The sequence below is a fragment of the Marmota marmota genome, unplaced genomic scaffold, assembly GCF_001458135.2.
Source record: "Marmota marmota marmota unplaced genomic scaffold, marMar, whole genome shotgun sequence".
In the NCBI taxonomy this organism is placed as follows: domain Eukaryota; kingdom Metazoa; phylum Chordata; class Mammalia; order Rodentia; family Sciuridae; genus Marmota; species Marmota marmota.
Genome location: NW_026000196.1, coordinates 17,230,524 through 17,247,862, shown reverse-complemented (window position 1 = coordinate 17,247,862; position 17,339 = coordinate 17,230,524). Strand labels below are relative to the sequence as shown.

General features: G+C 39.2%; 1 protein-coding gene across 1 annotated transcript in view; it reads left to right on the top strand.

Moving 5' to 3' along the window:
* The window catches only part of Adamts17 (ADAM metallopeptidase with thrombospondin type 1 motif 17), a 344,255-nt gene that overhangs the window by 239,801 nt on the left and 87,115 nt on the right, over window positions 1-17,339 (top strand). Inside the window, 2 exon segments of the mRNA XM_015493124.2 lie at window positions 2,664-2,784; window positions 7,352-7,420. Of these exon segments, the coding sequence (XP_015348610.2) occupies window positions 2,664-2,784; window positions 7,352-7,420 (190 nt within the window).

Below are 17,339 nucleotides of genomic sequence, written 5' to 3'. Positions count from 1 at the left end.
GGATCCCCAGGGTAACATGGGAAGATTTTAGAGAGTTTATCACTTGGAGTTTCCTTGGGTTTGATCACCTTTATCTCTTGGAACACCAAAGCTCATAAATGCAATCATTAAAACCCCCTAATGACTTATTTTGTGTTTTATGTAGCTTCAATTAAAAAAAAAAATCTCGATGCCTGCCCAAAATAGTATACGTCCCTTTCACAGACTATATCAAGTGGATAAAATGCCCCATGGGCAGAATAGAGTAGTTTGTTTGTTGCCCTTCAGACCTCAAATTTGCTACTGTTCGGACAGGGACATCCCCGTATACCCTTTCTTTAGGTGCAAAAGGTGCTCAGGGAACACCAAGAAGCGCATAGATCTGTACCAGCCTCCAAGTAACCTGCAGAATTAACTTAAGGGGCAACCTGGTACACATTTTTGTTTGAACCTGATCTGAAAAGCCCTCTTCGCTGGTGCTGGGAGAAGCTGTCTGGACCTGTGGGATTATTTACTTTGACCATCTTGAAAGTGTTTAATCAAGAAGTCCTATATGATGCAGGACAAGAAGTCTGGTGTGAGGTCAGAGACTCGCTGTGACAGCAGGGATGTGGTTAGACATAACAGGAAGGCAGAATAGGAAAGATCTAGAGCTGTGAGCACCTGAGAGAGATGGGGAAGTTAAGAGGGAGCATGTCTAGGGGACACAAAGAGGCCAGGGTGACGGGCCAGTTCTTGTGCTGTTGGCCCTGTGGCTGTACCACAGGCAGACTGGAGACTGACAGTGGGGCTCTGAAGTACCACACAAAGCAGAACACACGTGGTCCCCGGGGCATTTGCTGAACGTTCTGCTCTGAGCAAAAAATTATTTTATCTTGGCTGATCTGTGTTCTTAACCTCTGTAGTTTTATACTGAACAACTTCTCAGCAACCAGCTGGCAGGCAAATAAGAATCCAGGCAGCCCCTGCAATGCACTCCAGGCCAGGAGTCCTATCACACAGCCAGCTTCCTCCAGGTCACTGCCCCTGGGTGTTGCTGTTGATAGCCAGCTTGCATCTGTGTCTTCGTGTGTCCCCTAACTCTCCCCAGCTGCCATGAAATCTAGTCTTCTGCATTTGCTCCCTACCTGGCCTCAGGCCACTAACGCCTCCTTTATCTGTTTTTGTACCATGAATGATTTTGATCTGTTTTTTTTTTCAAAATTCAGTTTTTTAATAGTCATTTTGGATTAAATTTGCTCAGCTATCAGCATATCTTAAATTCTGTACTAAAACACATCTAGTTATCCTATTATTTTTAGACATACAATAGTCACAATTCTTTCCCCAAGAAATTCACGTACCCAAGAACTATTAAATATGAAGACCATTTATCTGACCCTTTGAATAGCAAACCCTAGTAGGATTGTAGGGTGGTCCAAGACCAGCATTGTCAGTGGCACCTGAGAACTTGTACCAATTGCAAAGTCTCAGGCTCTCCCGGAAGCTCTAGGGATGGGATGTAGCAGTCTGAGTTTTAACTGCCCTTCGGATGATTTTGATGCACACTTAAGTCGGAGAACCGCTACCATGAAGAAGCAGAAGATTCTGGTTCCTCTGGAAGCAGTGGGTCAGGTTCCTTGGCCCCCAGGGAGATGCTGTACAGCCAGCTCTGCTCCAAGCCCTGTCCTGCATATGGGAGCGGTGTGTGAGGAGGGGAGCAAATGCCTTGTTCCCTTTCAGGCATCTCTGGAAAGAGCTAAATCGCCTCCACCTGCATTATCTCCAACCCTGGTTTCCTTTATGGTCTAAAGCACCAAACCCTAAGCTGAGTGCAGATGTTTTTGTTCTGAAAGTATTCACTTTAACAGAAAAAAAAGTAAAGAGGAGTATTTAAGCAATTTAGTGAATAAACACCCATGTTAATCTAAATAAATGTAGGTCATTTTGCATAATGCAAAATTCCCATGTGTGCTTATGTGTTTAAAGAAAATATAACATTGAAAGCCATTTTCTACTTGTGATGAAACTTGGGCTGTGCTTCCCAGACCCACCAAAGGTAGAGGTCGCCCTGCCTCTGTTCTCAGAAATAATTTGAGAAGGGTTGGGACATGGAGGCATTTTGCAAACTAGATCTCCCTAACTGCTACTGATAAAGGGCGACCCATACCATGCCCTACCTGAGTGAGCTCTGGGCCTCCCTAACTCTGCAGAAACATCTGCATGATTCCTGCAGTGTGTTGGCTACTCCAGTCAAGATACAGGTGACCCCTGCCACCGCAAAGGAACATACCTTGTAAAATTGTGGCCACACCTAGTGATATGTGGGCTCCAGCCCTACTGTCTCCCAGAGTCTCTGCCTCATGCAGCACAGTCTTGGGACTGGTGCTTTAGGACTTAATGTGACTCCATGGGCATTTTGCCTTCCCATCCCATCTCCTCCATAACATATACCAAAAAATGTATTTGATAACTATAACTAGCACTTGGGTATAGAGATAAATATAATCCAGGCTGGATTCTATTCATTATTTTCTCTTCTGAATTTAAAAGGAGTTAAAATATTTTTTGAGGTCTCTGAAAGTATTGGGGACCTCAGGCAGTATGCTTGCTGGGCCTCATTTAGAACTCAGCCTCACAGAGCATCTACTTTAAAACCCCTCTGAGTCTTAACTGCAAAATAACCTGGCCCTCTGGTTCTCTAGAAAATCGGTTGTGATGGCATCATCGGGTCTGCAGCCAAAGAGGACAGGTGTGGTGTCTGCAATGGGGATGGCAAGACCTGTCGCGTGGTAAAGGGTGACTTCAGCCACTCTCGGGGGACAGGTAAGTGCCAGGCTGAGGGCTGCCATGGGTACAGGACAACCAACACATGATGTGTATTTTGTCTTATTTGCTCAAAACTAAAGGTTTCAAAATGACCCACATTTCATATCTATTTGTAATGATAACTTTTCAGAGGAATAGACACTTCTGTTTGGTTTCTGAAAGGCAATATTTTTGCAAAAATTCTGTCTTTTTAAGCTTCTAAGAGTGAGTCATTTGCCCATGGAAGGGCACAGCTTCTAGCACTCAGTGGTACAGCCCCAAGGTCCATGAATCAATCTTCAGATGTACACACAGTGAAGGGGCAAAGACACTTTGTCACAATATTCTTGTTTTTTTTTACACAATACCTTGATCTTATTTGTTTATTTTTATTTGGTGCAGGGGATCGAACCCAGTGCCTCAAGCATGCTAGGCAAGAGCTCTACCACTGAGCCACAACACTGGCCCCATATCATTTTTACCTATTGATGGAAGAACTTTTCTCTGTTCCTGAATTTTCTGTTTGTAAAAATATGATAGCATTTAAATGAATGTTTAAAATGTACATGAGCCATATGATACAGAGAGTCTCAGATGTCTCTGCCAACTATGACCCCAAAGCAACCAAACCTCTTGGTTCCTAATCCTAGATGTTCCCCCAGCAGCATCCACAGGGAAGCACAGCAGCACTCAGTTGATGAGACATTTTTAGGGTATCAGGGATTGAACTCAGGGGCACTTGACCACTGAACCACATCCCAGCCCTATTTTGTATTTTATTTAGAAACAGGGTCTCACTGAGTTGTTAAGTGCCTTGCTTTTGCTGAGGCTGGCTTTGAACTTGCGATCCTTCTGCCTCAGCCTCCTGAGCTGCTGGGATTATAGGCGTGCATTACCGTGCCTGGCTGATGAGATTTCTTAATCTTTTTATGTACACTATCATTTTTGCAACTACAGGCTGCTTTTTCCAGAATCGGGAGGTGGTTTTTCTGATCTGCCCTAGAGGACACTTGTTTATGATGTCCAGGGAGCATCTGAGGAAGAGAGCACAGGGCAGGCAAACCATCTAGAAGACAACTTCTCAAAGCCTTAGTTGAATGTCCACTCACTAACATCACCAAGAGAACTTTAGAACTGAGTTAAAACACTTGTATTTTAATTTCTACAACTGTCTTTGCCTAGAAACCTTTTGGTTCAGTTCTACTCAACAAGAGAACAAAACCACAGTTTTAGCTCCGTGTCCCACAGAACAGCCCATGGGACAAGGCGGAAAAGAGAGACCTTATGTATGTATCCCTTATGTGGATAGAAAACCAGGTCTACAGAAATGCTCTTTCTAGATACTCATGGAAACGACAACCCATTGTATGAACATTTTGCAGGATCTTGTGAAAGCAGGATACAGAGGTAAAAGCAAATGGAAACAAATTTAAAAATGAAATTTCAGACCCAAAAGACTGATTTCAGGATTTTTAAGGACAGGCACCGAGTCATCAAAGCTTTTGTGAGAATCTATGCCTGTCCCATGTTTCCTAGAGGAAAAGGAAGAAGGTGATGCTGGAACAAATTGATTTGGGGGAAGTGACCTTTGGAGCTGTGCCATTCAGTGCAGGAGGCACTGGTCACTTGGGTCTATTAAAATTTAAATTATAATAAAATTAAACTAACTTAAAAATTCTCTTCCAGTCCCACTGGCCACATTTCAAGTGCTTCATTCCTCATGTTCTAGTGTCTCTTATGCAGATAGTGAACATTCCCATAATTGCAGTAGATTCTCTTGAACAGCTCAGCTCTAGAAATTTGATGATTTCTGCTATTTATTTGGATATATTTGACGTCATTTTCTCTCTTCATAACTTGGTTACCAGCTTCCCCCGTGGCTTTTGACATTTCCTATTACAACTGTAATAGAGGAACCAAACCTCTGCAGTTGGTGAGGGATTACTAGTTTACTTTGGGTTTATTTATTTTTTAACAGAACGGAAGCACTAGAACCCTTTATTTGAATTAAACATTGTGCTGAGCTCTAAAAAAACAGAACTGACTGAAATCATGCCATTCCATGGCAGGCAGATCCAGCACAAGCCATGCCCCCCCCCCCCCCCCCCCCAGGCAATTCAATAGAACACTAAGGAAGATTCCACAGCATATCTATGCAACATAGCAGTTCACTTATCAGACAACCCAGATTAGGAGTGTCTCAGTCAGTTTTTCCATTACTGTGACCAAAAGACCTGCAAGAGCAAGTTAGAAGAGGAAAAGTTTATTTGGACTCATGGTTCTAGAGGTTCAGTCTATGGCCAGCCAACTCCATAGCTCTGCCCAAGATGAAGTAGAATATCATGGTAGAAGGGCACAGCAAAGGGAAGCTACTCGGGTCATAATAGCCACAAAGCAGAGAGAGGCCTCTGCTCACTTGGGCCAAAATATAAATCACAAAGGCATTCCCCTAGTGACCTACTTCCTCCAGCCATACCCTACCTGCCTGCAGTTACCACCCCAGTGGATTAATCCCACTGATTAGGTTACAACTCTCATAACCTAACCATTTCATCTCTGAATATTCTTGCATTGTCTCACACATGGGCTTTTGAGGGACACCTCATGTCTAAATCATAACAAGGGGCAAAAGTGTTCTCTCTATTCCTAAATTTTAATCTGTTTTCTGTCCTTTGGTTTTGACCTGGTCAGATCATTCATCCACAAAAATGTCCTCTTCATTTGCTCTCCTCTTTCTCTGTCCACTCTATGCTGGACCCCATCCCTGTGTGGAATGTGCAGCCTCCCACCTGATGAGGTCAGGTCTCTGTAACCATGGCAACAGGTCTCCCATGGAAGGACAGATCACCTGGGAAGCTCCCCTGGGGTCATTGTCCCCACCTTTGTAGCTTATTGTGCTTCTTTCTAGCTGCTGAGGCAAAAAGTCTTAGCAACTCTTCTGAGAAAGGTAAGCACAGGTTAGCTCACCCACCTGTACATGTTCTGACAGTTTGAGTGGTTGCTAAATGTCGTACATTCATTAAAAGCCCCCCAAACTGGTTTTTCTAAATCCTCACCATTAGTCTGGGAGCCTAAGCTCATATCAGTATTGATTCTGTTTATTGAAAGATCTGTGTGCAATACCCTTTTGCACATGAATGAATCACTGTCTAATGTAGTTTTAACTAAAAACAAACCCAATATCAGGGTCTGAAGCTCCTAATGCACATATACAGAGATACTGTCAAAGGGTCACCCACAAGTCTGTTCTCCTAGCTAACATCTTAAGCACTAGGTACACAGAAATGAAAGTTAACCATCACCATGTCGGTCACAAACAAGGTAAAGAACAGCTTGAGTCTGTGTAAGCATGAGGTAGGGACAACTCATCAGGGGTGCTGTGGGGCCCCCAAATTCTGGCAGGGCACCTCTCCCAGGCCTGCAGACAGATGAGAGTGACCTTAAGCCCTAAAGGACAGGTAGAGAGCGGGAAAAAGACATTTCAGGTTGAAGTAAAATTACATATTCTTAGGAGACGGAACACAGAGATCCTATAAGTCCCCAGGTCGTTTAACATCTTAGTGACTCCAGCTGAGTGGATGCATTAATCGTGTCAGTGTAGATAGGAAGGTAACTTTCATCTCTGCCCAGCTCCAAGGAATGAGGAAAGGAGGAACATCTTATCATTTTTCAGGGTGAATATCAAAGAGAAATACCATACCAGAGAGATAAAACAAGAATCAAAGGCAGGATTTTTGCCCAGTTATATGAAGTCCTGACCCCTGCCTGAACTCCCCTGTGTCCTCTTACCCAAGTTCTCAAGCTGAGAATCGAGGGAGGACTCACCCAGGGAGAGTGTCACAGCCCCATATAAGCAGAAAGCCCTGGGTTTCCAGCTTTGTGTCATCCAGGCTCTCAGTGCCGTGTCTGAGAAGCAGTGTTGGGATTTCCAGGTGATTGCTGCTCTCCAGCCCATTTCTCCCAACCCTGAGCAGAAGAGGTCCTTGGCTAATCATCTGCAGAAAGAATCAACTCAAATTGGCTTTCTGATAGATGGGCTTCAAAATGCTCAGGCCTTTAGTGGTGCTGAAATAGCTGGGCTGTTTAAACTTAATAAGTTGAAGGAGTGAGATGTTTTCCCTTTGTTCCTTGTCATTTTGACGTGATTCTCTTTATTCTGTTGTGCTCCTTGGCATTAAAAAGGTGACTGGTGCTGGTGTGGACAGCCAGGATGTACCTGGACCCTGGCCCCACTGAGAACCAACCAGGATGCCCTGTGGACTCTGAACCTCTTTGTGCTCTGTTAGGAAAAAGATGATCTCAAATAGTAGATTCCTAAAAGAGAGGGTGGTGTGATCCATCCCTTTTGGGTGTGGCTAGATCATATGTTGCCTGTTTATTCAGTAACTAGCTTTAGAGCCCTGCCATGTGCTAGCTTCTGTGCTCCATCCACAGGTGTGGGGTGTGAAAGTTCCTAGGGGAAATCTCATGGTTAAAAATATGACAAGGACACATAAAGAGGTCTCTTTCCACTGTGGTTGAGAATGACAAGATCAGTTTCAAAAATGTACACATAAGCCAATTGCAACCTATTTCTTCTTCTCAGTCAAGAACCATCTTTGTAAGAAGATGTCCACGTGTGTGATGGCAAAGGCGGTTCCCAAGTGTTTCTCATGTAAGATGCTTGGTTGTTACGTGTGGTCCTGTTGGTAAAATGCTTAGTGTGGGTCTCTCACTTCACTTACATACCTGAATGTTTTCTGGATGCAACCAATGGCAATGAGTCATGCATGAAGCCATGGATAAACACAAAGGCCATTAACTGCTTACGTATAACTGATGTTCAAGACCGATTGCCAAAAAGAAAAACTATAAAGTAAAATCAATTTAAAGATTAATAAAAAAATAGAGTCACAGAATCAAGATGCTGGACAGAAATAGGCCCTAGTATGCCAAGAATAGGTTTTTGTTCTCCTCGACCACACTTCACACTTTGGCAGAAGATGCTAAAATAGCCTAGAGAATTTAGCCTCAGTTGGCACCTTTCTGCCCGGGGAAGTTTCCATTATCACAGTATTTTCCTGTTGGCAGAGGGACCCTGGGTAATACCTTCCTGACTTTCATGCTAGAAGTGGAGGCAGTGGCCTTGATTTGACCTATCTACATTGACCTCGAATTCTGAGTGGCGAACTAAATAAAACACAATCTAGCCTCCCGTGATTCTTGAATAAAGGCATCTTTTTAATTAGATCCAACATGTACCTTTAGTGATAGGAATACAGATAGTCCCCAACTTATGGTGGTTCAGCCCCTGATTTTTCAACTTCATAGTGATGGGAAAGCAGCATGAATTCAGTAGAAACCATACTTTTTTGAATTTTGATCTTTTCCTGGGCTAGCAGTGTGTGGTCTGATTCCCTTCAATGAAGCTGGGCAGTGGCAGTGGGCCACAGCTTCCAATCAGCCACGAGGTCCTACCCAGAAATGACCAGCACCATATAGTGTGCTGTGGGCTGAGCTGCAGGGTTCTGTAGGCTAGGTGTATTTAATGCATTTTTGACTTAATATATTTTCAATTTATTTTATGATGAGTTAATCAGGACATGACCCCCTCCTAAGTCCAGGCGCACTTGTATTTTCATTAACAACTTTTGTAAAAAGAGGAAAATATAAACTTAAACAAAAGCCTTTCTGAATATCTTCTGACCTATTTACAGAAAGAGAAAAACTTTTTTTCCCATATATTTGATAGAAGCAGGGGAAAGAATCCCAATACACATAGCCAGGGTTTCCCCTCTACTCAGTCATAGTACCTTATCAGCTCAATGATTTTCTTCCAAATATGGTTAACAGTGCTGGAAAAAAGCAAGGAAAAATATGATCCCAAATCATCTGAAAGCATATCTACTTGGAAAATTCAGGTAAAAATGATTTTATGGGGAGATATGCTCCTCGCCTGGTAATATTAATTGTTCAGTAGATTTGAGACAAGTTAAAGGTCAACACAACTTAACAGGCCCTAACCACAGAAGTGGCATATTCTGCTATATTCTCCTAGGAGAATGGCAAAGGCACAGAGTTTTACCCATGGCTTCTTCATGAAACCAAATAATAGCCTTTACCTGGAGTTCTCCTGCTTGGTGGCTGAGACCAGAATGGAAAATGACTCCAAGATGAAGTCTTGCTCCATCGCCTAAGATGTAAATCTGCCTTCTAAATTCTTGGAATAAATCCTCCCTTTCAGTTTTGCTTCATGCATGGTCAGTGTGGTGGTATCTGGCATCTACATCATGGGACTTCAAACCTGAGGAATTGGTGATGGGACTCTCTTTTTTCCTGTTTCTCTTTATACCTGTTTACCAAACCCCATGTGGATTTTGAAATCTGAGAGAGTAAGGGCTAGAGGTCCATGAGGTAGAGGCAGCTTTTTGCTTAAGGACAGAAAATCTGCCTTATTTCAGGGACTTTCTCTTTAATGGGTTCCCACTATGTTGAGAACTCATCATAGAAAGCAAGGTTAGCAGAGCCCATGTTCAGCCATGACTGCCCGACCCTGAGAGGTCACCCAAGGATGAGCCTCACTTGGGTTGTGAGTCTGCCCTGAAATTTCTACTGTGCATCAGCATCTCCATCCGAGGCACTTGTGAAGACAGAAATCAGATGCCATTTCAATGTTACAACTCGTGCCAAAGGTAAATATGACCAGGTGCAAATGTACCTTGCTCTGGAATGTGGGAAATTAATTAATCAGTATCTCAGTAGACCTTCACCTATTGGATAGCAGATATTAAGAAGATTGATCATTTCAAGTGCAATTGCACACTGATGATGCTAACACCAAGCCTTGTTAGTCATAAAATAGGAAGGAGATTCCGCACAACATCAGCTTCCTTCAGAGAATAATTCAGCTCCACAGATAGTGTCACAAGTCTGTTTTGTGGTTTTGTTGGAAAATTCTCTGAAAAAGGTTTTAACCATTTTGATCCTCTGTTCTTGACACTTATATGCCTGGAATCCAGTAATTCTTCCAATTCCACAAAGCAACTGATTTCTCTAAGAGATGTTTGTGGTATAAAATACAGTGCTATCATCTGAAAAGCTGCCTTTAGGGTTTTGGGTTTTGTTTTTGTTTGGGGATGGGGGTTTGTGGCCAATTTTTTCAAGGAAATCATTCCTAGAGCAAAATCAACTTTTAATCAAAAAACCCTTGTCTTTACCCTATTATAGTGACTCAGTGGCACAGGGAGTGCAGGCCACTTGGTCAGATCAGTGTTGTCATTCCCAATGCTGATGCATTGGGAGGGGTCATGCTTGAGGGACAACATTGTTGGGTAAAGTCCTCCTGCTTGGGGATCAGGATAGATCAGGGAACAAAAATTGAGCAAGTGCTGCCCTCCAACAGGACTGTGTTTACATTTGTGAAGTCTCTCTAGTATCAAGTAGAACATTTATTTGTGGACATCTGGGGATGGAACTATAGCAACACCAAGGCATTTGCTGTCAAGACTGAAGCATACCAGCAGACTTTCCGTTCCAGATGTCTGATCAAACACAAGTGTATTTCCCTTTCCAAGATCACCTGAAAATGAATGCAAAAGAAATATTTAAAAATTCTAAGGAGAACAAAGACATCTCAGATGGAAGCTCAAGTCGGAGGAATCAGAATCAGTGTGCTTTTTTTGTTGGAATAGACAAGCAAACCAACAGCACTGTCCAGAAGCCTTGCAGATCTCAGTGCTTAACTTGGCAGTTTGTTTCTTGCTCATCTGTCTGCCCACTGTGAGTTGGCACGAGGCTCCACATATTGTGGTCACTCAGACCTTGGCTGGCAGAGACCGGATCTATTCACCTGATGGCCATGATCATCATGGCAGAAGACACGAAATGTGGAAAACCAGGCCCAGAAGCCATTAAAGCTCTTATATGGAAGTGACATGCCACTTTCACTCACATATGACTGTTCAAAGTCACAGGGCCACAGGGGTCTAAGGGGATGGGAAATGTATTCCTACCATGTTTCCAGAGAGAAGCCTATAAGTATTTAGTGACTAGCATTGTGACACAGTACCTGAAGCGGACTTCTTTGCCTTATGATATTTTGGTCACCAACATGTAATATAGCTTCCCGTCCTCCAGCTGAAAGCCAATCCTGACATTCGGCAAACTTCACCCATCTACATGGACAACCTATTGCTGGGATTTTTCTGGAAAGATAGTCTGCAACACAGATGGGAAATACCAAGATAAACAAAAAATGACCCCTGACGAAAGATAGGATATGTTAAATAATAGAGGTTCAAAAATCTCTCATAACTTTGTAAAATTAATCATTTTATTGGAAAGATTTAAGATGCTAGTGTAACCGTAAAATAAGAACCAGATGCCATGAGAAGAAGCAATCTGAACAAAAAGGAGATTTCAAAAATTCTAAATGTGACCATCAGATTAAAACGATGCAATAAAAGGTACCATAAACAACAAACAATAAATGATAGACTGGGAAGAAATGTTTGCAATATGTCTAATAAAAAGTTGAGACCAAAATATATCAACTACATATTGAAATAAAATTTTAAACTTCCTGCTTGTCAATTAAGTAACAAAACTATGGTAAAAGTGGGCAAAGGTAATGAACAAGGCCATTAGAGAAAAAGCAAATGGTCAAGAAGTATATCAGGTGCTGAGCCTTATTGGTGACTGGGGAAATGCAAAGTAAATAGGTGTCACAGAATTTGCCTATTGGATAGCAGATATTAAGAGGATCGATGATTTCAAGTATTTAAAAGTCATGAATAAACATGTACTTTCATATAATATTGATTGGCTTATATATTCACAAAGCCATTGAAGGTCAATACATTTAATATTTAAACTTTATGTATGTTAAAATCAGTGATTCTCACAGTGGCTAACCTGGAAAAACATATATAAAGTATATCTAACCCGCACTCATATACACACCTATACACACATATGTACACACATATACATACATACATACATATATGTGCATATATGTGTATAATGTGTGCATGTACAAGAAGACATGTTCAAAGTTGTTTATTGCAATATTCTCTTTAAATTTGGGGCATTTTAAGAAAGTATAAATCATATACCATAAAATTGACCCCTTTGAAGTGTACAGTTCAGTGTGTTTTAGTACAGGCACAAAATCTGCAACCATCATCATAAGCATGCTCATTAGAGGCCATTCCTTATTTCCCTCTTACTTTAGTACTAAGCAACTAATTTCTGTGTCAATATTTTTCCTATTCTGGACATTTCATATAAATAGAACCATAAAGATATGTGGTGAACCTCTAGGATTAGCTTCTTTAATTCTGTATAATATTTTCAAGATTCATCCATGTTGTAGCATATATCAGCATTTCATTCTTTATATTACCAAATACTATTCCATTATTTGGATAACCACATTTTATGATACATTTATCAGTTGCTGGACATTTGAGTTTCCACATTTGGGGCTTTTATGAATAATGCTGTTTGAACTTTTGTGTATAAGATGTTATGTGAGCATGTTTTCATTTCCCTTGTGTATATAGGCCTAGGAGTGGAATCAGAGGGTCGTATAGTAATTCTGTGGTTTTTTTTTGTTTGTTTGTTTGTTTGAGAAAATGCCAAATTCTTCCAAAGTGCTGCACCATTTTACATTCCTAGTAGCAATGAATGAGGATTCCAGTTTTTCCACCTTCTTTCCAGCACATCTTCTTTTTTTCCCCCTGAAGTCATAGTAGTGGGTATGAAATGATATTTCATTGTTGTTTTGATTTATTTCCCTCATAACTAATGATGCTGAATATATTTTCACATGCTTATTGGCCATGTATGTTTTTCTTTGGGGAAATATCTATTAAAGTCCTTGGCCTATTTTAAAATTGATTTATTTATCATTTTCTTATTGAGTTGTAAGCTGTATTTATATATTCTGGACACAGATCTTTTATGAGATAAGCAATTTTTAAATATTTTCTCCCAGTATATCAGTTAGCATCATCCTTTCTTGATGGTGACTTTTGAAGCACAAAGTTTTAAATTTTTGATATAATTCAAGATCTACTTTTCTTTTGTTGCTTGTGCTTTTGCTAATATCTAAGAAATCATTGTCTAATTCAAGGTTACAAAGATTTATTCCTATGTTTTCTTCTCTAAGAGTTTTATAGTTTTAGCTTCTTTCATTTAGATCAGTGAAGCATTTTGAGTCAATTTGTAGGTGGTGGTTATGGTCTGAGATGGGAGTCAGTCTAATTTTTTCTTACATATATGAATATCTCCTTCTGCCAACAATGTTGAAAAAGCTATTCTTTTCCCCATTCTTAGAAACTTTGTTTCAAAAAATCAACAAATGATGTGAGGGCTCTAGATTATATTCCACTGATAGAAATATCTCTTCTTATGCCAGTACCACACTATCTTGATTACTGTCAAAAGTGTACTAGAAAGTTTTGAAATCAGAAAGTGTGCATGCTTCCACTTCTTCTAAAACATTGTTTTAACTCTTTTGGGACTCTTGCATTTCCATATGAATTTTGGCGATCAGCTTGTCATTTTGGGCAAACAAGCAAACATACCAGTCAGGATTTTGATAGAGATTATATTAAATAGGTAGATGAGTTTGATAAGTATTCCTATTATTAAATCTTTCAATTCATGAACATAGGATGCTCTTGCATTTATTTAGGTTTTTCCATAATAACTCTCATAACCATACTCTTTGTGGTGTAGTCTTCAATGTACAAACCTTTCAGATATTTCCTTCAATTTATTCCTTAATATTTGATTTTTATGCTACTTAAATCAAGCTATTTTCTTATTTTCATTTTCCAATTGCTCATTGCTGATATATTTAAATGCAGTTGATTTTATATATTGGTCCATATCTTGCAATCTTTTATACCAGTTCTAATAGTGAATTTTAGTGTATTCCTTAGGACTTTGTACATATAGTATGAATATAATATGTTGGCATCTAAACTGGATAGAGTGGTGCATGCCTGTAATCCCAACAAGGAGACTGAAGCAGGAGGACTGCAAGTTCAAGTTCAGCCTCAGCCACTTCTCAAGAACCTTTATCAATAAAAAACAAATAATCAAACAAAAAACCAGATGGCAACATAGCTCCATGGTAGAGCATGACCTGGGTTTAATCTCAGTACCGATAAAAATAATAACAACAATAATAATGTTAGCATCTGAAAATAGAGATAATTTTACTTCTCTTCTTCCCACCTGTATGCCCTTTATTTATTTTTCTTTCTTAGTTGCTCTAGATATAATTTCCAGTACAATGTTGAGTAGATGTGAAAGCATCCTTTTCTTGCTCCTGATCTTAGGGGAAAATCATTCATAATTTCAGCATGAAGTGTGATATTAGCTCTGGGTTTTTCATAGATGCCCTTTATCAGGTTAAGGATGTTTCCTCCTATTTCTAGCTTTTTGTTTTGTTTCTTTGAAACAGGGTCTTGCTATGTTGCCTAGGCTGAGGTTCCCTTGTATTGCGGGTTGCACCACTGTGCTGGCTTATTCCTCACTTGTGAATTTTTTTAAATCATAAAAGGGTGCCAAATTTTGTCATATACTTTCTTTGCATCTATTAAGATAAATCATATGGTTCATGTCCCATATATATGGTGGAGGATACTGACTGCTGTATGTTAAAACAACCTTGCATTCCTGGGATAAATCATATTTTGTCAGAATTCAGTTTGTGAAGTATTCCTATTATTAAATCTTTTAATTCATGAATATAGGATGCCCTTGCGTTTACTTAGATTTCCCTTAATAGCTCTCAACAATGTGTAGTGTTGTCTTCAATGCACAAACCTTTCAGATATTTCATAATACTTTTTATATGTTGCTCAATTAAGCTAGCATATAGTTGATGGTTTTATATACATATTTATACATGATACAGCATTGTTCCTAACAGCAAAAATTTGATAACCAGAATATATATCAAGTGATTAGTTACATAAACTGCCTACCAATTTAAACCAGAAGAAAAAATGAAGTAGAATTATATGTTCTCTAAGATTTATCACATTTTAGAAATAGAAATGCCACATAATACAATATTAAGTTAGAATATTACTCCTAACATTTATGTAAATTATAGAAATATAAATATTACACAAAATATTTGTATTTGTGTAGGTAAATGTGTAAATAGTAAGTGCAGATGAATATGCATCAAACTAATGGTGTTTCCAGCAGGAAGAAGAGTGGGATTAAGCAGACTTGAGACTTGCTATACTCTTTAAATCCTTATAATGAGAAATAAGCTCATGTATATTTTGTGTAAATTTAAAATGAGTTGTTTAAAAATGAAATGAACTCACTAATATATACAAAACTATGTTCAAATAAACTTTACTATAAAGCAGGAAAAAGTCCTATTATCCCCCAACACTGTCCTGTCCCTCCTGATCACACAAAACTATTTACTGCAAGTAGAGGTACAATCAGAACTTTTCTCACTTAAAATTTGGTAGTAAACAGTTGGGGATGTAGCTCAGTTGGTAGAGTGCTTGCCTCACATGCATAAAGCCTTGAGTTCAATCCCCAGCACCACAAAAAAGAAAAAAAAAGAATTAGTAATAAAATTTTAAAGAGAACCAGCACAGGATCTATATAATACACTGTAATCTATATAATACACTGTAATCAGTGGAAGATAAAAAGTACAAGGAAAAATGACATTTAAAATAGACCAGCAAAAGGTGACCAAGAAAAAGATGAAAATTGTAACCAAATGTATGACATAAATTTTAAAAACTGATTAAACCATAACCTCAATAAAATAAGAACTTGTAAGTAAAATACAAGACCTCAAGGAAGACAAAGGGATACCATCCAGCAGCAGTGGGAGATGAAATATGACCTGACAGAGTTGAGGAAAGAAGTGGAAGAAGCTCATGAATCTATCACAGAAACCAAGTCCATGTGAATGCAGAGAAAATCGACCCTGCAGAACACCATGAAGAACACAGAGGATCTGACTGGGAAGAGCAAGCACAGCAAAATGAAAAAGAACGGAGAGTCCAGAGTATAAGGGATATAATGAACACTGTGGAAGAAACAGGGAAGAAAACATGTATAAATTTGATGCCCACCCCCGAAAAAGAAGAACTCAGAAAACAAATTAAGTATGCACTTGGTCCTTCCTATCCACCATTTCTGTATCTGCACATTCAACCAGGTATGGATTGAAAATATTTTTTAAAAATTAAATCTCTATTAAACATGAGCAGACATTTTTGTCAATATCCCTTAAACAATATAACAACTATCCATAGAGGATTTATATCATATTTAAATATTATAACTCATCCAGAGATTATTTAAAGTATGTGGGAGGATAATGATAGGTTATATGCAAACATTATGCCATTTTCTGTGACAGGTGGAGCATTCACAGGTTTTGGTATCCCTAAGGGGATCCTGTAACCAATTTCTCACAGACACTGAAAGGTGACTATTCTAATAATACAGCCTTGTATCCCAGGAAAAGTTGATATCAAACTGTGAATAGCCTAAAGCTTATTAGACCCTTGCAAGTAAGAATCCCTGGAGCATCCCATCTAAATTTTAAGTAACTAATAATGCAGAAGTATCCGATTGTCCTTAGACTTCATCACATCACATTCAGGGAAGCAATTTCTGCAAAAGCCTCAGAGAAAGTATGACCCCAAAATTTATACCAGCCAAACTGACACTCAAGTAGAAGGTCAATGAACCATAATCTTTTAATACATTACATTTAAGAAAATATAATTTCCACAAGCCTATCTCAAAGGGAACAAACTTGTACAAGCAAGAATTTGTCAGAGAAATTGGCAAAAGGACACATAATGAACATAAATTCATCCTTAGAACTAAGACTAGAGCAACTATGGAAGTTGCCTTAGAAAGCCAAAGATAGATGTCATCCACTAATACAACATAGAAATGATGTAATGAAATTTGAAATGGGGTGAAAGTGGAGTGCAGTGTATTATGCTGATTTTCTCATTTTTTAATATTCAAGGACTAACAAATTTCATTTACAGCTCATAAGTCACAAAACAGAAATATAAATATGAAGGTTTACAGAGAAACATTGAAATAAAAAATAAAACGTATCAGTGGGGAGGAGAATGGAGGAGTGAACTAAATAGTATATTCATCTGCTGTTTGATCCTCTGGTGAACAAAAGAGAGAGTAGGAGAATACAAATATGTAAAATTATGAAAAATAGGGACATAAATAATAGGAAATTTGTGTATCATAAGAGATTACTTTGTTCAATTCTGCAAATAAGTTTAAAACTGGGGGCTGGGGATGTGGCTCAAGCGGTAGCGCACTCGCCTGACATGTGCGGGGCACTGGGTTCCATCCTCAGCACCACATAAAAAAATAAAAGATGTTGTGTCCACCGAAAACTAAAAAAATAAATAGATATTTAAAATTCTCTCTCTCAAAAAAGTTTAAAACTGATTTGAAATAAGCAATTGAAAAATCTTAATAACCAACTGTGATTTATGTGTACATAAAATTGAAAATCAAATGTAGATAAACTATCTCAGAAGAAGTAC